At 42.6% G+C, this 17,500-nt stretch overlaps 1 protein-coding gene across 1 annotated transcript in view; it reads right to left on the bottom strand.

Annotated features, from left to right (window-relative positions):
- Positions 1-13,378, bottom strand: part of LOC125035408 — a 412,822-nt gene extending 399,444 nt beyond the window's left edge. The window contains exon 1 of the mRNA XM_047627780.1: positions 12,850-13,378. Coding sequence (XP_047483736.1) covers positions 12,850-12,934 — 85 coding nt within the window. The 5' untranslated portion in view covers positions 12,935-13,378. The remainder of the gene's footprint in view (positions 1-12,849) is intronic.
- Between the last annotated feature and the right edge of the window lie 4,122 nt (positions 13,379-17,500).

Genomic DNA, 17,500 nt, shown 5'->3' on the forward strand with positions numbered 1-17,500 from the left:
ACTTCCTCTCTCTCTCTCTCTCTCTCTCTCTCTCTCTCTCTCTCTCTCTCTCTCTCTCTCTCTCTCTCTCTCTCTCTCTCTCTCTCTCTCTCAGTCACCCACACACTCATTCTTCCCCATCACGCCTTTAATATATTAATAAACATGACGTGCGAACGCTCCTTCAATATCAAACTGTCCTTGTCACTGGTAGCCAACACGTCGCCATGTGTCTGAAGATCGTTTACCTTGGCATCCCTGGCAACGTCACCAGGAAGGGCAAGAGGCATTCCTCGATGGGGAAAGGGGGCGGGGCGGGGACCCCATGTGGAGGGGATCGCTTGCCCTTCCGTGTTGACCGACTGCTCTTCGTAATAAGGAGACAGTCCACTTGAGGAGAGAATAGGCCTTATTCATTAATAGTTTCAAAACACACACACACACACACACACACACACACACACACACACACACACACACACACACACACACACACACACACATATATATATACACACTAATATATTTGTGTGTGTGTGTGTGTGTGTGTGTGTGTGTGTGTGTGTGTGTGTGTGTGTGTGTGTGTGTGTGTGTGTGTGTGTGTGTGTGTGCGTGTGCGACCCTCTCTCCACGCGTTCCTTCCCCTGCCTGACTCCCCTCCCCCTCTGTCCTCGCCTTCCCTCCGACACCCCGCCCCCTGATTAACCTTCAGCCCTAATGGAAAATTAACGACGTTTCAAGACGGCGACGGTCAGGTTACTCCTATGAGAAGAAAAAATGTATATATGTATATATATATATATATATATCTGTATGTATATATATAAATATATAAATATAAATAAATCAATATATATATGTGTGTGAGTGTGTGTGTGTGTGTGTGTGTGTGTGTGTGTGTGTGTGTGTGTGTGTGTGTGTGTGTGTGTGTGTGTGTGTGTGTGTGTGTGTGTACAACTCGCCTTACATGACCACAATCAGAACCTTAAGGTGTAGAAACAAGATGTTGAAAGCAGTGGAATCCAGCTGCCCTGTTGACATCACCGCAGAAACGCTCGAACGTGCCCGCAATTAACAAGGCAACAGTGAGCAATCCTATGACTAGGCCACGAGACTTATCCATTACAGCATCTTTGTTTAGAAATGCTTTGTTACTGGCTAGAATTTTGGTCTTAAACATTTGGGTGTTTATATATGTGTGTATATATATATATGTACACACACACACACACACACACACACACACACACACACACACACACACACACACACACATATATACGTATACATACTGGGAAATATGTTAACACGACCAAAAGAAACGAACTCTGCCCCTCTGATTGGTCTTTCCGTTCTGCATCATTCATAACAGGCAAGAGACCTCCCCACGCTGTTGCTCAAGCCCCCATGGCACAATCCGCACGGCATGTTCAGTCGTCACCTGCGCCCCGCGAGTCCGTCAGAAGGCCTTTTGTCCCCACTTCCACACCCCGGGCCCGACGGATGCTAATGATCCATGAAACAAAAACACGCTAATTATAGTAGGAGTGTTTCGTAACTCGTTCCTTCCCCCTGCCAACACAATCGTCTAATTTACTTCCTTGGTGTTTTTGAACTCCTCTCCTGCCGGCATCTGCCTGAGAACAAAGATACTTTACATCTCTGTTGTTTACACCAACAACAAAACAAGCGAGCACAATCGGACGCCAGAGAGCCAATAATGAGCTTTCTAATCAGTGCCACAATGAAGCTAATTTTCAATACAATAATTACCATGACATTTAAGCTGGTGACTCCCCAGTGTCAAGCAATAATAAAAGGTAGAAAACTTTCGGAGTACAACTTTCTTCAAGATAATTAATATAGGCCTATACCATTCTACAAGATTCAGTTCTCAAGCTTAGTGATAAGCCTCGTGAAATCCTTACCCTTTTTTGGCGAGGTATTTTCTAATCAGGGTATGATTGCGATTTAATGATTCTGTAATGCGATAGGCCTATATACAAATAACGTTTAGGTATTATACCCTCGTCAGAGAAACGTTTCTAAAACGTTTGATGAACACTTCTTCTGTTGTTGGTGTTCTAACCTACATACTTAAGTCTGGCGCGGTGCTTCCCAGTGTACAGGAAGTGACGAGAACAAGGAATATACGAGACCCAAGGTACACCTCTACTCACGCCAAGCCATACAAACACTTTTTTTCTCTCTTCTTTTTTTGCTTCTTTGTTAACTACATTAACTATACAGATGGCTTAAGCGTACGCGTTGTTTTTGTTAGCCTTGTATTTTTTATATCTCTCTGTTTCTATATGCCTTTGTCATCAGCTTTGTTCTTGTCTTCTTTTTTGTCTCTATTTGACTGTCTGATCTCTGTTCGGTGTCTCTGACTAAACGGAAAGATAACGTAAGTCAAGAGTATTTTCGTCTCTAAAAAAAAGACAGAATTCTCCGAACAGGTTTCTAGAGAAACAATTAGGGCAATCGAATTACAAGAGACATACTTTTCGTTTTTCTCCTTTTTTTCTATGTAACTGAACTGGCAGCATGAAAGTCCATTAGCGGTCTGGTGACACCTGCACTGCCATTTTCATCGCCGGGAATGTAAACAACTCCTGTGAAGAATCTCTCCGACTAAAATACAATATAAGCACGACGGAGGGATAATGAATAACCGTTGTGTATTACCCGAGGAATTCTAGTGAACAACAATAACTTGCATGAATATTCTATGCGCTCTCTATAGGGTATTGACTTGCACACATTGTTACCACACGATGTCGACCGAAGCTGCGTGTAATAGTGATACCGCGAGCCTGAGCTGTGGACTTTGAATCAGTCAGTTTGATTAATCGGGCATAAAACAAGAATAATCCCGAAAAAAATCATGCTTATAGAAGACAGATAACTTTTGTAACCAAGGATGTCGGGTACAAAGGATCTAACCTGCACACTGCGTCCTGAAAGCACGGAGTTCAAGGTCCCTGGCTTGCGTGCGCGTCCGGTCTTTCAGGACCCATTTCCCACGGCACCCACGCCCGGGGCAGATAAGGCAAGCGAACCCGGTAACATGTTAATTGTCTCGGTGCCCTCGGACTGACTCATGCCTACTTTCCGCACTCACCATTAGGCTAATCAGAGGAGATGCTGACGCCTTTCTCCAGCCACGTTGCCGTCTGTGCCGTTTCACTTACGCACCAGTGTGGTCTGTATGTGTACTTGTGTGTGCATGTGTGTATGTGTATGTATGTGTGTATGTATGTGTATATATATGTGTGTTTGTATGTGTGTGTGTATATGTGTGTATGTGTGTGTGTGTGTGTATGTGTGTATGTGTGTGTGTGTGTGTGTGTGTGTGTGTGTGTGTGTGTGTGTGTGTGTGTGTGTGTGTGTGTGTGTGTGTGTGTGTGTGTGTGTGTGTGTGCCCGTGCGTGTGTGAGTGTGTGTGCGCGCGCATAGCCAATGTTAGTATATGTATATAAATTCCTTTCCTTTTTCCTTTTGTTTACATCGGATTAGGCATACGCTCCTTTCTCTAATTCACTCTTGACTAGGGATAAGAGGATGCACGTGATGGTGCTTGTGTTCGCTCTCTTGTGCTTTCGCTCGTCTAAACATCCTCACGACAAAAATAAAACATGACTGCGGGGCAACATCGCAGATGGTCGCGAACATCTTTTGTCTGTTTCAAGAAGTTATATGTGAACCGCGACCCCTCTTTGGCTTTCATTGTTGACGATCAGTTACCCGTTCAATGAAGAATGTAACGTAACAACTTCTGGACATCTAGAAAAAAAATATAGTTTCATTTTTCTGCTCTGCGGTGTCATCCTTCTTTCACGAAGAGGTGTCTCTCTCTCTCGCTTTCTCTCTCTTGCTCTCTCTCGGGTCTCTCGCTCTCTTCCTCCCTCCCACCTTCCCATCCTCTCTCCTCCCTCCTTCCGCCCACCTTCCTCCCCTCCTTCTCTCCCTCCCTCCCCCAACCCCTTTCCCCGATCCTTCCATGTTCCTCTCCCTCCCTGCCACTTTCTCCCTCAAGCCCACCCACGCCAGCCTCCGCCTACGCTCACCCACGCCCGCGTACATCACCGAGGCGGTGCCCCACCTCCGCCCCTTCTCTCAAGGAGCTCTGAGGTCATTCCCATGATTCGCGTCATCCTTCTGCATCTCCTCCTCCTCCAACGTTCACCCAGGGGCATCTCGGCTCACTCCCCGTCCAGCGCTGCGTCATCGCTACTCCACTGCCCTAAGCCGGTTCTTCCAGAGACGCGCATTACGTTGCAAAATTCCTTGACTGTCTCAATCCCGGCTCGACTTGTAATAAAATAAGAAATGAAAAGAAAATAATATAGGGAAACATAAACGAAACAAAGAGTGTGTATGTGTGTGTGCGTGTGTGTGTGTGTATTACATATTACAAACACACTCACACACATACATTATACATATAGTATATATACACGCATGCAATCTCTGAATTTTTTCAAAACTGGATTTTTTATTTGTTTTCTCGACGCCTGACCAATGAAAATTCCACAACACTATTTATTGTAATCTACACTGTATACTACGAAAGGAAAAAAATCTTAATAATGATAATTCTTAAAAGCTCGTGTTTGGATTTCTTCAGAAGTTAAGATTTTCGTGTGTGATCCTGACTCTCCCTCGAATGATTTTTTCTTTCCTTCCTTTAACGATAATAATCATGGTAATAATAATAATTATGATAATCATTGTTATCCATTCCCTCAGTGGACTCGCTCGTGACACACTCATTGACCTGAACAACGCCCCCCCCCCCCCCACACACACACACACATCCTCCTAAGTCATACACGTAAGGGATGCAAAACCGCCGATAATGCAACCTACAGCTTAATTCAATTACCTTTGGTGTGTATGGAGGGAAGCAATGCAGAGACCCTTTTCTTCTATTTTGCAGTGTTAGGATTATGTTCATGTTTTTGCGGTGATTTGTATTCTTTACACTTTTCTCTTTACATGCAGCGTTGTGATTCAGCCATTTTTGATCGGTGGAGTAATGTGTATTTTCTCTGTGTTATTAGACTGCGCTACGATTTCTTTTTCCTCTCGGGTGAAGCCGATCTTTGCGCTAAAAATCCTCTGTGAAAGTTAATTAGTAATCGGCTCCACATCTTGCATCGCCTGTTTCTTTGTCGTGTTTCGTTTTTTCGTTTTGAAATTTGCTTAGCACCTTCCTTAGCATTAGGTTCAGAAGCATGGTGATATCGCTTTCACTCACGTTTACTTTGCATGACCAAGTTTATGAGCGCGATGAAAAGCTGAAGGCAGTATCTCCTTTCGCTGAGATTTTTTTTCTTCATAAAAATCTTCTATTCGAGTTCCCCCCACCCCTTTTTTTCTCTCACTGACAGCGATGAGACCTCAATGAAAATCGATCGATGATTCTTGATGGTTTGGAATGTTCGAACAAACGACTTACAAAGAATACATAACGTGAGAACTAACAAATATACCCGAATCAGATACCTGCGCGGAGTACCTATATCAGCCAACAAGACTTTTCTGTCGCATGCCAGATAAAAAGCGTCTGGATTGTATACAAAACCGAGGACATACGAATCGGAGAATGAGGCAGGAAGGTGCCCCAGACCACCAATGTCCTCGAAGTCAGAGCTCCTTCGTCAGAGATGGACCATTTGGATACGGTGCTGCGAATGCGAATAGACCTGCTACCTCTAGATCGGGCACTAGTGTGGTTACTGATACCGACGGTTGCACCCAAGCCTAGGCGTCAGCTCTGGGCGTTTCTCGGCCATTAAGCCCCCAACGTCTGTACTAATGCTATCGAGTACAATGTCCAAGGAAAAACTGAAAAAAAACACTGTCTGCACAAGCCCCTCATTCCCCAAAAGCCTCATCGAGAGGTCGGGTATCTTTGCATCCTGCATTTCTTGTACTTTTCAGTGAACGATCATTTGGAGAAATAATCCCTCTAAAGGATCATGCATTGATTTCCTCAATTGCATGTTGAAGCTCCTTAAATTATTAATGATTCAATGACCATATATTCTTTAACTGTGTGCAGTAAATTGAAATTCGTTATTTGTTCTATAGTTCCATAATGAGTCTCCTTATTTTTACAGAACAGATTTTTTTTTCCTTAAATGAAGACTTTTGAACTTACAATTACTCCTGTAAATAAGTGTTAAAGCAGTAAATTAAGGATTTTAAATTCACTTTCAACAGCGAGTAATACCGTACTTATCTGATCGGTTTATCCTCATTTCTGTGATGTTGCACTTTGAATACAACCTCCAGCTGATGCTTCATTTGAAAGTTTGAATAATTTGCATTTGGATATCCATTTTTAGCATTGTTATGATGAATAGGTGTTTTTCTTGTATGGTTTGGCCTTTTTTGGAGTAATACAATCATAAAGATGGCTCTGTGTGCACGCAAAACAGCCAATTATTTTGTTAGCTGTTAAAAGCGAAATTCAATGTAAAAAAAAAAAGAGAGAAATTTAAAATGTTGTCTATATCTGGCTTGCTCTTGTGCCATGAAGGAATCCCCCCAGGATAGGAAAAACGCTTTAAAAAAAATTGGAACTGCAGTTTATTAGCAGGAAAATTGGTCTTCAACTTGGCTGGTCAGCATCTGGTTTTCTCATATTCGTCATAATTCTGGCGAATGTCCAATCCAAAGGCACCTTGCCTTGCCGTTTCCCAGGTCGTCCCTTTTTCACAGTCGATGGTATGCTTCATCACTGCCGGCTGTTTCGTTTACATTCCCGTTCTTAAGAATCATTTTATTTCGTTTTACGTGACTGCTGATTTAATCATTATGAAGTATCTGACAGCAATGGCGTATTTCAATAATTGAATCTTTAATCTTTTAATTCAATATTCATTCTCCAGTCTTCAATAACTATCTCCTTTAATTCTTCAGGTAATATAAAAGGTAACGTCAACTTTATGCGTTGCTTATATTACTCTAAAAGTCATGTGCTCTCTTATGTACAGCAGAGGATATGCTGTATACTTACAACGTGTCTCTTGCAACTCCGAAATGTCTGCTTATTAAACAGAGAAAATGTGCGTGTGTGTTTGTGTGTGCGTGCGTGTATGTTTCTACGTGTATGTATGTTTGTATGTATGTATGCAAGTGTGTTTGTGTGTGTGTGTGTGTGTGTGTGTGTGTGTGTGTGTGTATGTGTGTGTGTATGTATGTGTGTATGTGTGTGTGTATGTGTGTGTGTGTATGTGTGTGTGTGTATGTGTGTGTATGTATGTGTGTGTATGTATGTGTGTATGTGTGTGTGTGTTTATGTGTGTGTGTGTGTGTGTGTGTGTATGTGTGTGTGTATGTGAGTGTGTATGTGTGTGTGTATGTGTGTGTATGTGTGCGTATGCGTGTGTGTATGTGTGTGTGTATGTATGTGTGTGTATGTATGTGTATGTGTGTGTGTATGTGTGTGTGTGTATGTGTGTGTATGTATGTGTGTGTATGTATGAGTGTGTGTGTATGTGTGTGTGTGTGTTTATGTGTGTGTGTGTGTGTGTGTCTGTGTGTATGTGTGTGTGTGTGCGTGTGCGTGTGCGTGTGCGTGTGCGTGCGTGTGTGTGTGTACGTGCATGCCTGCGCAAGTAGGAAACGTATGCGTAAAAAAACGTAACAAATTTAACACCACACACCTATTCTGCTCGACAAACTTTCTTAAAAATAAACACGAGCTTCGTGGACAGATCTCTTCCCTGCGCTTAGCCTGTTGCATCGCTTCTCCGCGTCAACTCCTGCAACCTGTCAGACTCGTGACCTGGGGGGAGGAGTGGGGTCGGGGGGGGGGGGGTTCTGGAAGGGGAAGATTGCAAGAACACGAATCGCCCCAATACTTTGCCCTCTGTGCTGTTCTTTATTATTATTCATTATTTATTATTCTTTATTTATTGCCGTTATTACCCAACCCTCTCTGAACGTGAAACCATTACAGTATAAAAACAACAAAGACATTTTAAGAATTTCTTCCTCTTGTTTATCAGCGTGTTCAAAGGCGTCGAGTACGTTCAGGTTTGTATTTTATCGGCTACGTTAGCACAGGAGCGCCAGTCAGCTACGACCCACTTCCTCGCCAAGAAGTGCTGATCTGGCAGATGTCTGCTGCTTGCTTCCTCTCCCTTCGTCTCTCCCTGTGTCTTATATTTTTTTTTCTCTCATTTTTCTATTTATTTTATCCATCAGACTCCATCGCTTTCCTCTCTTCCGGCCACTCTTCTAAATCTTTTGTTCATATACGACACAGGCACAGGCACAGACTCAGACACAGACACAGATACAGACACATACACAGACACAGACACAGATACACAAACACACACACACACACAGATAAGCATATATATGTACGATGTTGATACGTTTATAGCTTATGTTTATGTGTGTGTGTGTGTGTGTGTGTGCGCGTGTGTGCGAGTGTGTGTGTGCATGCATGTGTATGCTTCTATGCGTGGATGTGAGTGCGCGTGGGCGTATGTACACACGTACGTGCAACTCCGCCTGCGCAGCCTCCCGTAGCACCATGTGCTGGTCGCGCTGCCACATCATTTCTCATGCCTGAGGCGATGACCATCTGACCTGCTGCTCTCACCACTCCGTCCAAGATTTCTATTTTTTTTTTTCTGTCGGTTTGTCTCAGTATACCGGTCACACCTCAGATGCAGGGTCTTGTGACCGGTCCACTCCTCGTGCTTGGTCTCGTATCATTTCCTCTCTGTTCCCTTTTATCTACTTCTTCTCAGCACACAGGAAAGGTAGAATTAACACCACTGAACCCTGTGCCTGCGCCGAGTGCATCATCGACAGCGCTCCCTTTGAGGATTCAAGTGCGCGAACTTCTACTCTCCGTAAAAGGCCCTGTGTTACCACATGCCCTCCGCCTCTTGCCGTTGCTGGGCATAATATTCTTCTCTGAGCAATCCCTGTGGTAATTTGTTGATAGCGCTGCTTTTAGCGTACTCGTTTTATATATATTCTTATATACTTGACTACCATTTGAACAGCCGAGTCCCCCACAGCTTTCTCCCTTCCTCCCTCTTTTATTTCCTCCCCGTTTTACATCTCCTTTCATCCAATTCTTACAATCGGCTCCTCTTCTCTCCCCACTTCTTCATTCATGGCTCTCCTCCCTCTCCTCACAGACACGGCAGTCATCCCGAATCCACAAAACACACGAGCTCTAGCTGGCCGTGGCGAGGCGCCCTTCGTCTTCCTCTCAATTGACTGTGGGAAACGCGAGAATCCGAGAACACGATGGAAGGAGGGCCATTTCAGCTGCTCCACACCCCATTGAAGTTACTGCGAAGTTCGAACACGGTTGAAAAAAAAAAAAACGCATCATTACTCTAAACTCCTTCCACCGAAGTTACGCTAGTAGGTGACGCCTTCTTTCGGCAGGGTGGGTGGACGATGACTCGGCAAGGGGCGGGGAACTACTTCACCAGGATTTGTAAGTGTATGGTGAGCGTCGCTGGGTATGGCGGCGTATGGTGGGGATGGGCTACGTAAGTCTCTGGCGATTCCTGGAAGTTTAAAACCGTTGAAAATGGAGCTGAAGAAAGTAAGAGTAAGGTAGGTGAGGAGAGGCATAGGGGTACCTAAATTTCTCTACAACGTTCCTCTTCTTTCTCTTTCTCTTTCTTTCTCTCTCTCTCTCTCTCTCTCTCTCTCTCTCTCTCTCTCTCTCTCTCTCTCTCTCTCTCTCTCTCTCTCTCTCTCCTTCTCTCTCTCTCTCTCCTTTCCTCTCTCTCTCTCTCCTTTCCTCTCTCTCTCTCTCTCTCTCTCTCTCTCTCTCTCTCTCTCTCTCTCTCTCTCTCTCTCTCTCTCTCTCTCTCTCTCTCTCTCTCCTTCCCTCTCTCTCTCTCTTTCCTTCCCTCTCTCTCTCTCTCCTTCCTCTCCTCTCCCTCTCCCCCCCCTCTCTCTCTCTCTCCTTCCCTCTCTCTCTCTCTCTCTCCTTACCTCTCTCTCTCCCTCTCTCTCTCTTTCGTCATCTTTCTCTCTCTTTCATCCTCTCTCTCTCTTTTTTCCTCTCTCTCTCTTTCTCCCTCTCCCTCTCTCTTTCTTTCTCCCTCTCCCTCTCTCTCTCTTTCTCCCTCCCTTTCTCTCTCTTTCTCCCTCCCTTTCTCTCTCTTTCTCCCTCTCCCTCTCTCACTTTCTCCATCTCCCTCTCTCTCTCTCTCTCTCTCTTTCTCCCTCTCTCTCTCTCTCTTTCTCCATCTCCCTCTCTCTTTCTTTCTCCATCTCCCTCTCTCTTTCTTTCTCCATCTCCCTCTCTCTTTCTTTCTCCATCTCCCTCTCTCTTTCTTTCTCCATCTCCCTCTCTCTTTATTTCTTCATCTCCCTCTCTCTTTCTTTCTCCCTCTCCCTTTCTTTTTCCTGTCTCACTCTTTCTCTCTTTCTTCCTGTCTCTCTCTCTCTTTCATCCTCTCCCTCTCTCTCTCTCTCTCTCTCTCTCTCTTTCATCCTCTCTCTCTCTCTCTCTCTCTCTCTCTCTCTCTCTCTCTCTCTCTCCCAACTCCGTCTCCTCCATCTTATCTGCCTTTCCAACTCCATCGCCCTCACCCTCTCTTTCTCTCTAAAACTTCAACACTCCATAGAGTATCAGTGTCAAGAGAACCTCATGGGCGGCACACCTGTCCAGCTCACGCTCACGGGAACACCTGTGGAGGTCAGGCTCGTCCACCTGCGCGATGTATAGAGTGTTTCCGCCGCGTGCCATGCTCAGTGGCCCATTCTAAGCACGCCTAATTGGGACTTGTTTGGGGGTCGAATCTAGGAGTCCAATGTCCCAGCGGAGAAGGGAAGATGACCAAGGGAAGGAATAAACAGATAAGGTTTAGTGTAAATAAGGAAAGAGCATTAAGGGAAAATGTAAAGTTTGGGCATATTTTTATAGACAAAATTTGAGAACTTGCAAGTGAAATCGAAAAAGCGCACGCGCGCGTATACATATATGTACAGCCATCTTTCTCCATCTCCCTCTCTCTTTCTTTCTACATCTCCCTATCTCTCTCTCTCACTTTCTCCATCTCCCTCTCTCTCTCTCTCTTTCTCTTTCTCCATACATACATGTCTTATGTATGTATGTATGTATGTATGTATGTATGTATGTATGTATGTATGTATGTATGTATGTATGTATGTATGTATGTATGTATGTATATGTATGCATGTATGTATATATATGTGTGTCTGTGTGAATATAGATATACATATGCTATGCGCATAAAAGATAAACATGAAGGTGAGGTTGATAATGATTCATGTCTCCATTATGCATCCAAGACATCACAATTTCTTAATCACCTCTGAGTAAAACAGAGACACGCATTTATTGGAATTACCTGTCACGACTCCAACAATCACGAGAAATAAAACTATACATAAATGTGGCCTACGTGTGAATATAGTTATTCAATATCGTTATTCTCAAATACGACAGAGAAAGTCGTTTAAAAATTATGTGAAATACAGCAATTTTTTCCTATTATATCGTTCATTTTCGTATTTGCTCTAAGCCCCATTAAATACCCTGAGATTTTCCAACAGGACTGCAGGTCACATTAGACTACATAATTAAAATAATCATGGAAGATTTGCCTCAGATCAAAATTTCTCCTATTGCAATTTCTACTCCATATCCTCCGTCTAAAAAATACCCCGTTAAGTTCCCATCATTATAATTTCTTCTCCCTGAACTCACGCTGGTTTTGTTTCGCTTCCACGTCCGCGAAGTTTGGGCCATAAAGAGCGAAAATCCAAAACAAGCAAGAAACGAAAAAATAGCGGTCTCTGGCGGTGACGTATGCAGCATGAGTAATTGTTTAATTGTTACACGTGATTGTGTGACCAACAGACGTGGTCTGTTCTTCGTTCTATTTCTTTTTCTTCTTCTCCATCTCTCTCTACTTCAGTTTTTTTACATGCATACATGTATGTATGAATGTATGCGTGCACACACACACACACACACACACGTACGTGTATATATATACCTACAAATACATACGTGCACGCATTTTTATGTGTGAGGACTTGATTTCATGCAATTACACCCATGCAAAGTTTAAATAAGTGGTTCTTTAGACATAGCACTGTTGTGTGCGTCACGAGGTTTGCGCAAAACTCGCCAACGGAGCACAACGTTTGCACATTGCGGAAAACCCTTGCTGCACCGACCTTGATCTCCGTCTCTGCGCCACCCATCCGAATCTTCGTCTCACGGTGGTGTGCGTCTTATAAAGCCGAACAACGTTTAATTAAAACTAAGTTTGTGAGGAAAAAATAATATGTGTGGTAGTTAGATGTTAATGTCCGAATGCATTGATTCTTTTAAGGCACGAGTTTTTTGGTGATGTAATCCTTCTTTTTAAAATGAGTAAATTGTATGTGGAATTCTAGAATGCGAAACCGCACTCCCGATTTATCACAAAGAAACACAGGATGAATGTTAAATGTTGACTTTCTCGAGGCGCTTTTTAAAACCGTATTACGTGAAGGAATGTTTAAGTTTCCTTGGTGTTTTATTTTGACGTAGATTTTTCTCTATCTTCTGAAGTTTTTAGGTATACATTGGGTATTGCATACATTGAGTATTTTACCTATTTCAACGAACGGTCATTCTCACCGACTTTTTGCTGTGTATTTATTTATTTACATTTACCTATTCATGTATCTTCCTCTGTACTAGTTTAATTATCTTGTATTACCAATCCCGATTCCCTGTTCATTCAAGAGACTAAAACTTAATTCCGAGCGTGACACCTGCCGACACCCGCACGTCCTTCCCGAGAGACCAAAAGTGATCAGTTGAACGCAGACCCTCGGCCTTACCATAATTCCGGAGTCTGAAGTAGTCTTCGGAGTCGTAGTCTCCCTCCTCATCCGTCGCCATCCTGCCTGATCCTCGCTGGCACATCCTTCGCACGGGCACTACTCTTCACTATACTTCACATCATCACAAACATGTTCGCAACATCGTTGATTGTGAGTCATCTTTGGCCGCGTTCACTATGACTGTAGCCATTACGCCAAAACACTTTACATGACGTTACACTTTTAGAGTTGCCTTCCCAATTACTCAAAAGTAATCACGACTCGAACACTCTACAAAAAGGACTTTGGCACCATCAAAAACTGGTGACTCCTTCCCTCGTTGCTAAAAAACGAGTCAACATCACATCACACTCGCAGTAAACACTATCAATATTGACACTCCAGAACTATATACTTCCATCAAGAAACCATTCTCTTCGGCTGTCGGCTCACTCGATCCACGTAAGCCACAGTTCGAGCCACACACCTGAGCGCGGTGGCGACTCACGTTTACCCGACTCACACACGCCAGAGTGACTGAACCCGGAGTGGACGTCGGGAGGCAGCGCCGGGTTGCCACCTCGCGGACCCGAGAGGGCGCTCGCGTGCGGGCCCTTGCAACAAGCCTTGCTGGAGCGTGTGCATGCATGCTTATATGTATGGATATAAAGACTTATGTGTATGTGCAATATACATTAATATATACATACATAGCTACCACAAACGTATGTGTATATATATAATATATATAATACACATATGTAATACATATATATAATACATACACATATAATACATATATATATTATATATATGCATATGTGTGCGTTTGCATGCATATATATGTTTGTATGTGCGCGCGCACATACACACACACACACACACACACACACACACACACACACACACACACACACACACACACACACACACACACACACACAGACACACACACACACACACACACACATCACACACACACACACACACACACACACACATATATATATATATATATATATAAATATGTATATGCATACATATGTGTATGCATGTATATATACATAAACATATATATATACATATATATTTATATGTTTATATATATACACACCTGTATATGTATATGTATACATATGTATGTATGTATATACATATATCTTTCTGTGTATGTATGTGTGTGTGTGTGTGTGTGTGTGTGTGTGTCTGTGTGTGTGTGTGTGTGTGTGTGTACATGTGTCATAGAGTATGTGTGTGTGTACATGTGTCATAGAGTATGTGTGTGTGTACATGTGTCATAGAGTATGTGTATGAGTTTCTGCGCTGTTAGCAATGATGCATCCGCATTACAAACCCGATACTTTTAAACTCTCTCTCTCTCTCTCTCTCTCTCTCTCTCTCTCTCTCTCTCTCTCTCTCTCTCTCTCTCTCTCTCTCTCTCTCTCTCTCTCTCTCTCTCTCACTCTCTCTCTCTCTTAATCCACCTACATCTATCTGTCTATCTATCCATTTCGTCTATCTCTCTCTTTACCCCTTATTCCCTCACGCACGTAAGCACCTCTCGGTTTAGGTTTCATCACTACGCAAGTATGTCTTTTGTACCAACCGAAGCTATAAACAGTTAAGTTACCATATACTCAAATTCTTCAGCAACCAGTTTCATTCATATCAAATATATTGTCTAACATAATGAGCATTGCTATTATTTACGCAAACATTTCTGTATCATTTTAACACTCCTTGCAAGGCCGTCAGTGAACCTGTCTTATTTGTTTACATGCTGTGCTTACGTATGCCGGCCAGAACAAGTTGCGGATTAGCACGGGGGATGTTGAGCTTAGTGACCCTTGATGCAACCTGCGCTACAAGCCAGAAGCAACACTGGGCTGTGACAGGATTTTTTAAAGAACGATTGTGGTACCTTTGTTCTTAGTGCTTAGAAATTCTTTTTATTATTTTAAGCTTGAATCTATTGCAAATTAGATTGTTATAGAAGTGTTGATATTTGCAACTGCTGCAACACGTACAATATGTTTTACAGCTATTTAAGCAAGGTTATTACATATTCTGTGAGATAATGTAATCACAAAGATTAACACAAGGTACAATAATAGATAATAAATGACTAAAACAATCGACGTAATTTTTGTTCCTTATTTTTTCATGGAGCCAGAACTACAAGAGATTCAACGTGAGATTTTTAATTCCAAACGTCTTACACTGCCATATTACACTGATGTACATAGCGAAAACCAATGATACTGACTGCGAAAGAACGCAACCATAATGCGCATTACCCCGAGATGTCTCTGACAGCAGTGCCGGGACATTTAGCAAGCCCGTGTAAACCTCCAAAGCTATTTGACAAACCCATTTGTTAGTCCTAAAAACACAACAGTTTTCTAGAGGACCCTTTATATATCTTGTGTAAGCATCTGTGTAGTCAGTGGTACTAGAAATAATTGCCATAATTAAATCATGTCCATAAACAAGATCTATAGTCGCATAGAACCAATGACTTCAATACTAATGGAAAAAAACGATTATGAAATCGTCTAATACTTTAGGTATCTGTCTCAAAATCAAACTTAATATAAGAATCATCTTGCTTGAAGTTTTCGCCCAGGCTTCAACCACAGTGACCTAGGCCTTGGGGGAATAAGGTACAATGTGTGTGTGTGTGTGAACAAGTAATGAATATTACGATGGTATTGTTCAGAGGAATTTCCTACTGAAAATTGGAAAGTAGAAGACGGTGTAAAAGTAAAGCATCCGTTTAGCATTCTTTCTGTTGATTCACAGTACACTTTAGGCTACATCGTTACCTGTATAACTCGATACAAAATGGCCTTAATAAGAGACTTATTTCGGTGGGTAAGTTCCAATAAAAGAGCTGAGAATGGTTAATGGTTAATGGTTAAAAGCAAAATAAATGTGCTAGACATCTAAGGTCATGTAGCACTATAGTAAATGGTAGTGAAGGGTGGTTGAGTTAGTGATTAGTTGTCAAAGTTGGGCAAAGGAATTGACGAGTAAATGGGTTAAGGTTGGGTAAGGTAATGTATAGGGGTTAGATTAAGTGAAGGATGTATATGTATTTGAGGAATGAAAACAGGTTGTCAAAGCAGAAAGTTTGAGAAGTTGTGGGAGGGATCACGAAAATCGGTCCCATTTGGCTGGGCTAAATAGATTATTTAAGAATTTTGTAGAGATGGGGGTAGTAGAAGGACGGGGGCATGTCGAAGAGGGAGTAGTGTTGAGGGAGGTAGTGTTATGGGGAGGTGGACAATAAGGTTGTAAGGTAGTAATAAGGGAGGATGGGGTAGTTGATGAAGAAGGTTGTGGGGGTATCGTTGTTGAAGTTGAGCATGTTGGGAGTAGAAATGTCTCCTGGGGTGGTGATTAGGGTGGATACTGTATTAGTAGGCATTGAGGAGGAGGTATTAGTTGTAGTGTTCAGAGCCGTGGTCAAAGGAGAGCCTGGGGTCAGGGAATCGGGCGAGTTTGAATTGGTGGAGCTATTTGATGAAGAGGCAATTGCCTCTAATAATGGTATGGTTAATGGTTATTCATTGTTGGCCATGATAAGCCTGGAGTATGTTGGGGAGAGAAATGGTCCACCCCTCAGGGTCGCTTGAGGGGTAAGGGCTAGACAACTAAAGCAGGGGAATACCGTGCCCATGGCTCCCTCAGGCCGTTCAGGACTGGCACAAAGTCAGCCTTTCATCCTTTCAGCACGGCTCTCACACCTTAGGAAGTGGATAGTAGAAGGGGTTGGTGAAAGGACAGAAACGAAAAAGTAGGAGGGGAAAAAAAAAAAGACCATGCAAAATTTGTTGAGTCGAGGGCTGAGTCCCAAGGTTGGGGAGTTCCCCAGCATTGGGTCCCAGTCTCCGCCTCCTAAGCCCCCCCACGACAACAACGGGCAAGGGATTGGGGGGGAATGAGCTGAGAAAAATTATTTATATACCAAATTACAATGTCTCCCTTACCATAGGCTCTTTACTTTACATCATGAAAATCAGTTACATAATGAAAATCAGTTCGGCGGCATATTCAATGACTGTACTTAATTAAATGCATTTGCAATTTACGCAAAGCAAGTGAAAGTAATTTACCACTCCTTGAAGCTATCAGGGTCAGCTACGCTATTTTTCATTTTTTTTATCCCAATCACTGATGGACTGCAATCGAATTTACAATATATATATGTATATATATACACATCTACATAACTAGATACACACAAGCACACACACACACACACACACACACACACACACACACACACATACACACACACACACATATATATATATATTGTATATAGATATTGTATAAGTGTGTATATTTAGTTATGTATATATATATTCAGTTATGCACACACACACACACACACACACACACACACACACACACACACACACACACACACACACACGTGTGTGTGTGTGTGTGTGTCACATTTGTGCGTGTATCTATGTATGTGTGCGTGTATATGTACGTGTGCATGTGTGTATGCATTTTACATTGATAAAGATTAGGTGCGTGTTATTTCAATATTTTATCAAGCTGTAATCTGCTTGCTGGAACTCATTGTTTCCCTATTGCTCTGTGAATAGCCATGGGTCTTCTATTAATTTGTTGCTACATTATTTTCTTAACAGCT

This window comes from Penaeus chinensis, chromosome 19, assembly GCF_019202785.1.
Source record: "Penaeus chinensis breed Huanghai No. 1 chromosome 19, ASM1920278v2, whole genome shotgun sequence".
NCBI lineage: Eukaryota > Metazoa > Arthropoda > Malacostraca > Decapoda > Penaeidae > Penaeus > Penaeus chinensis.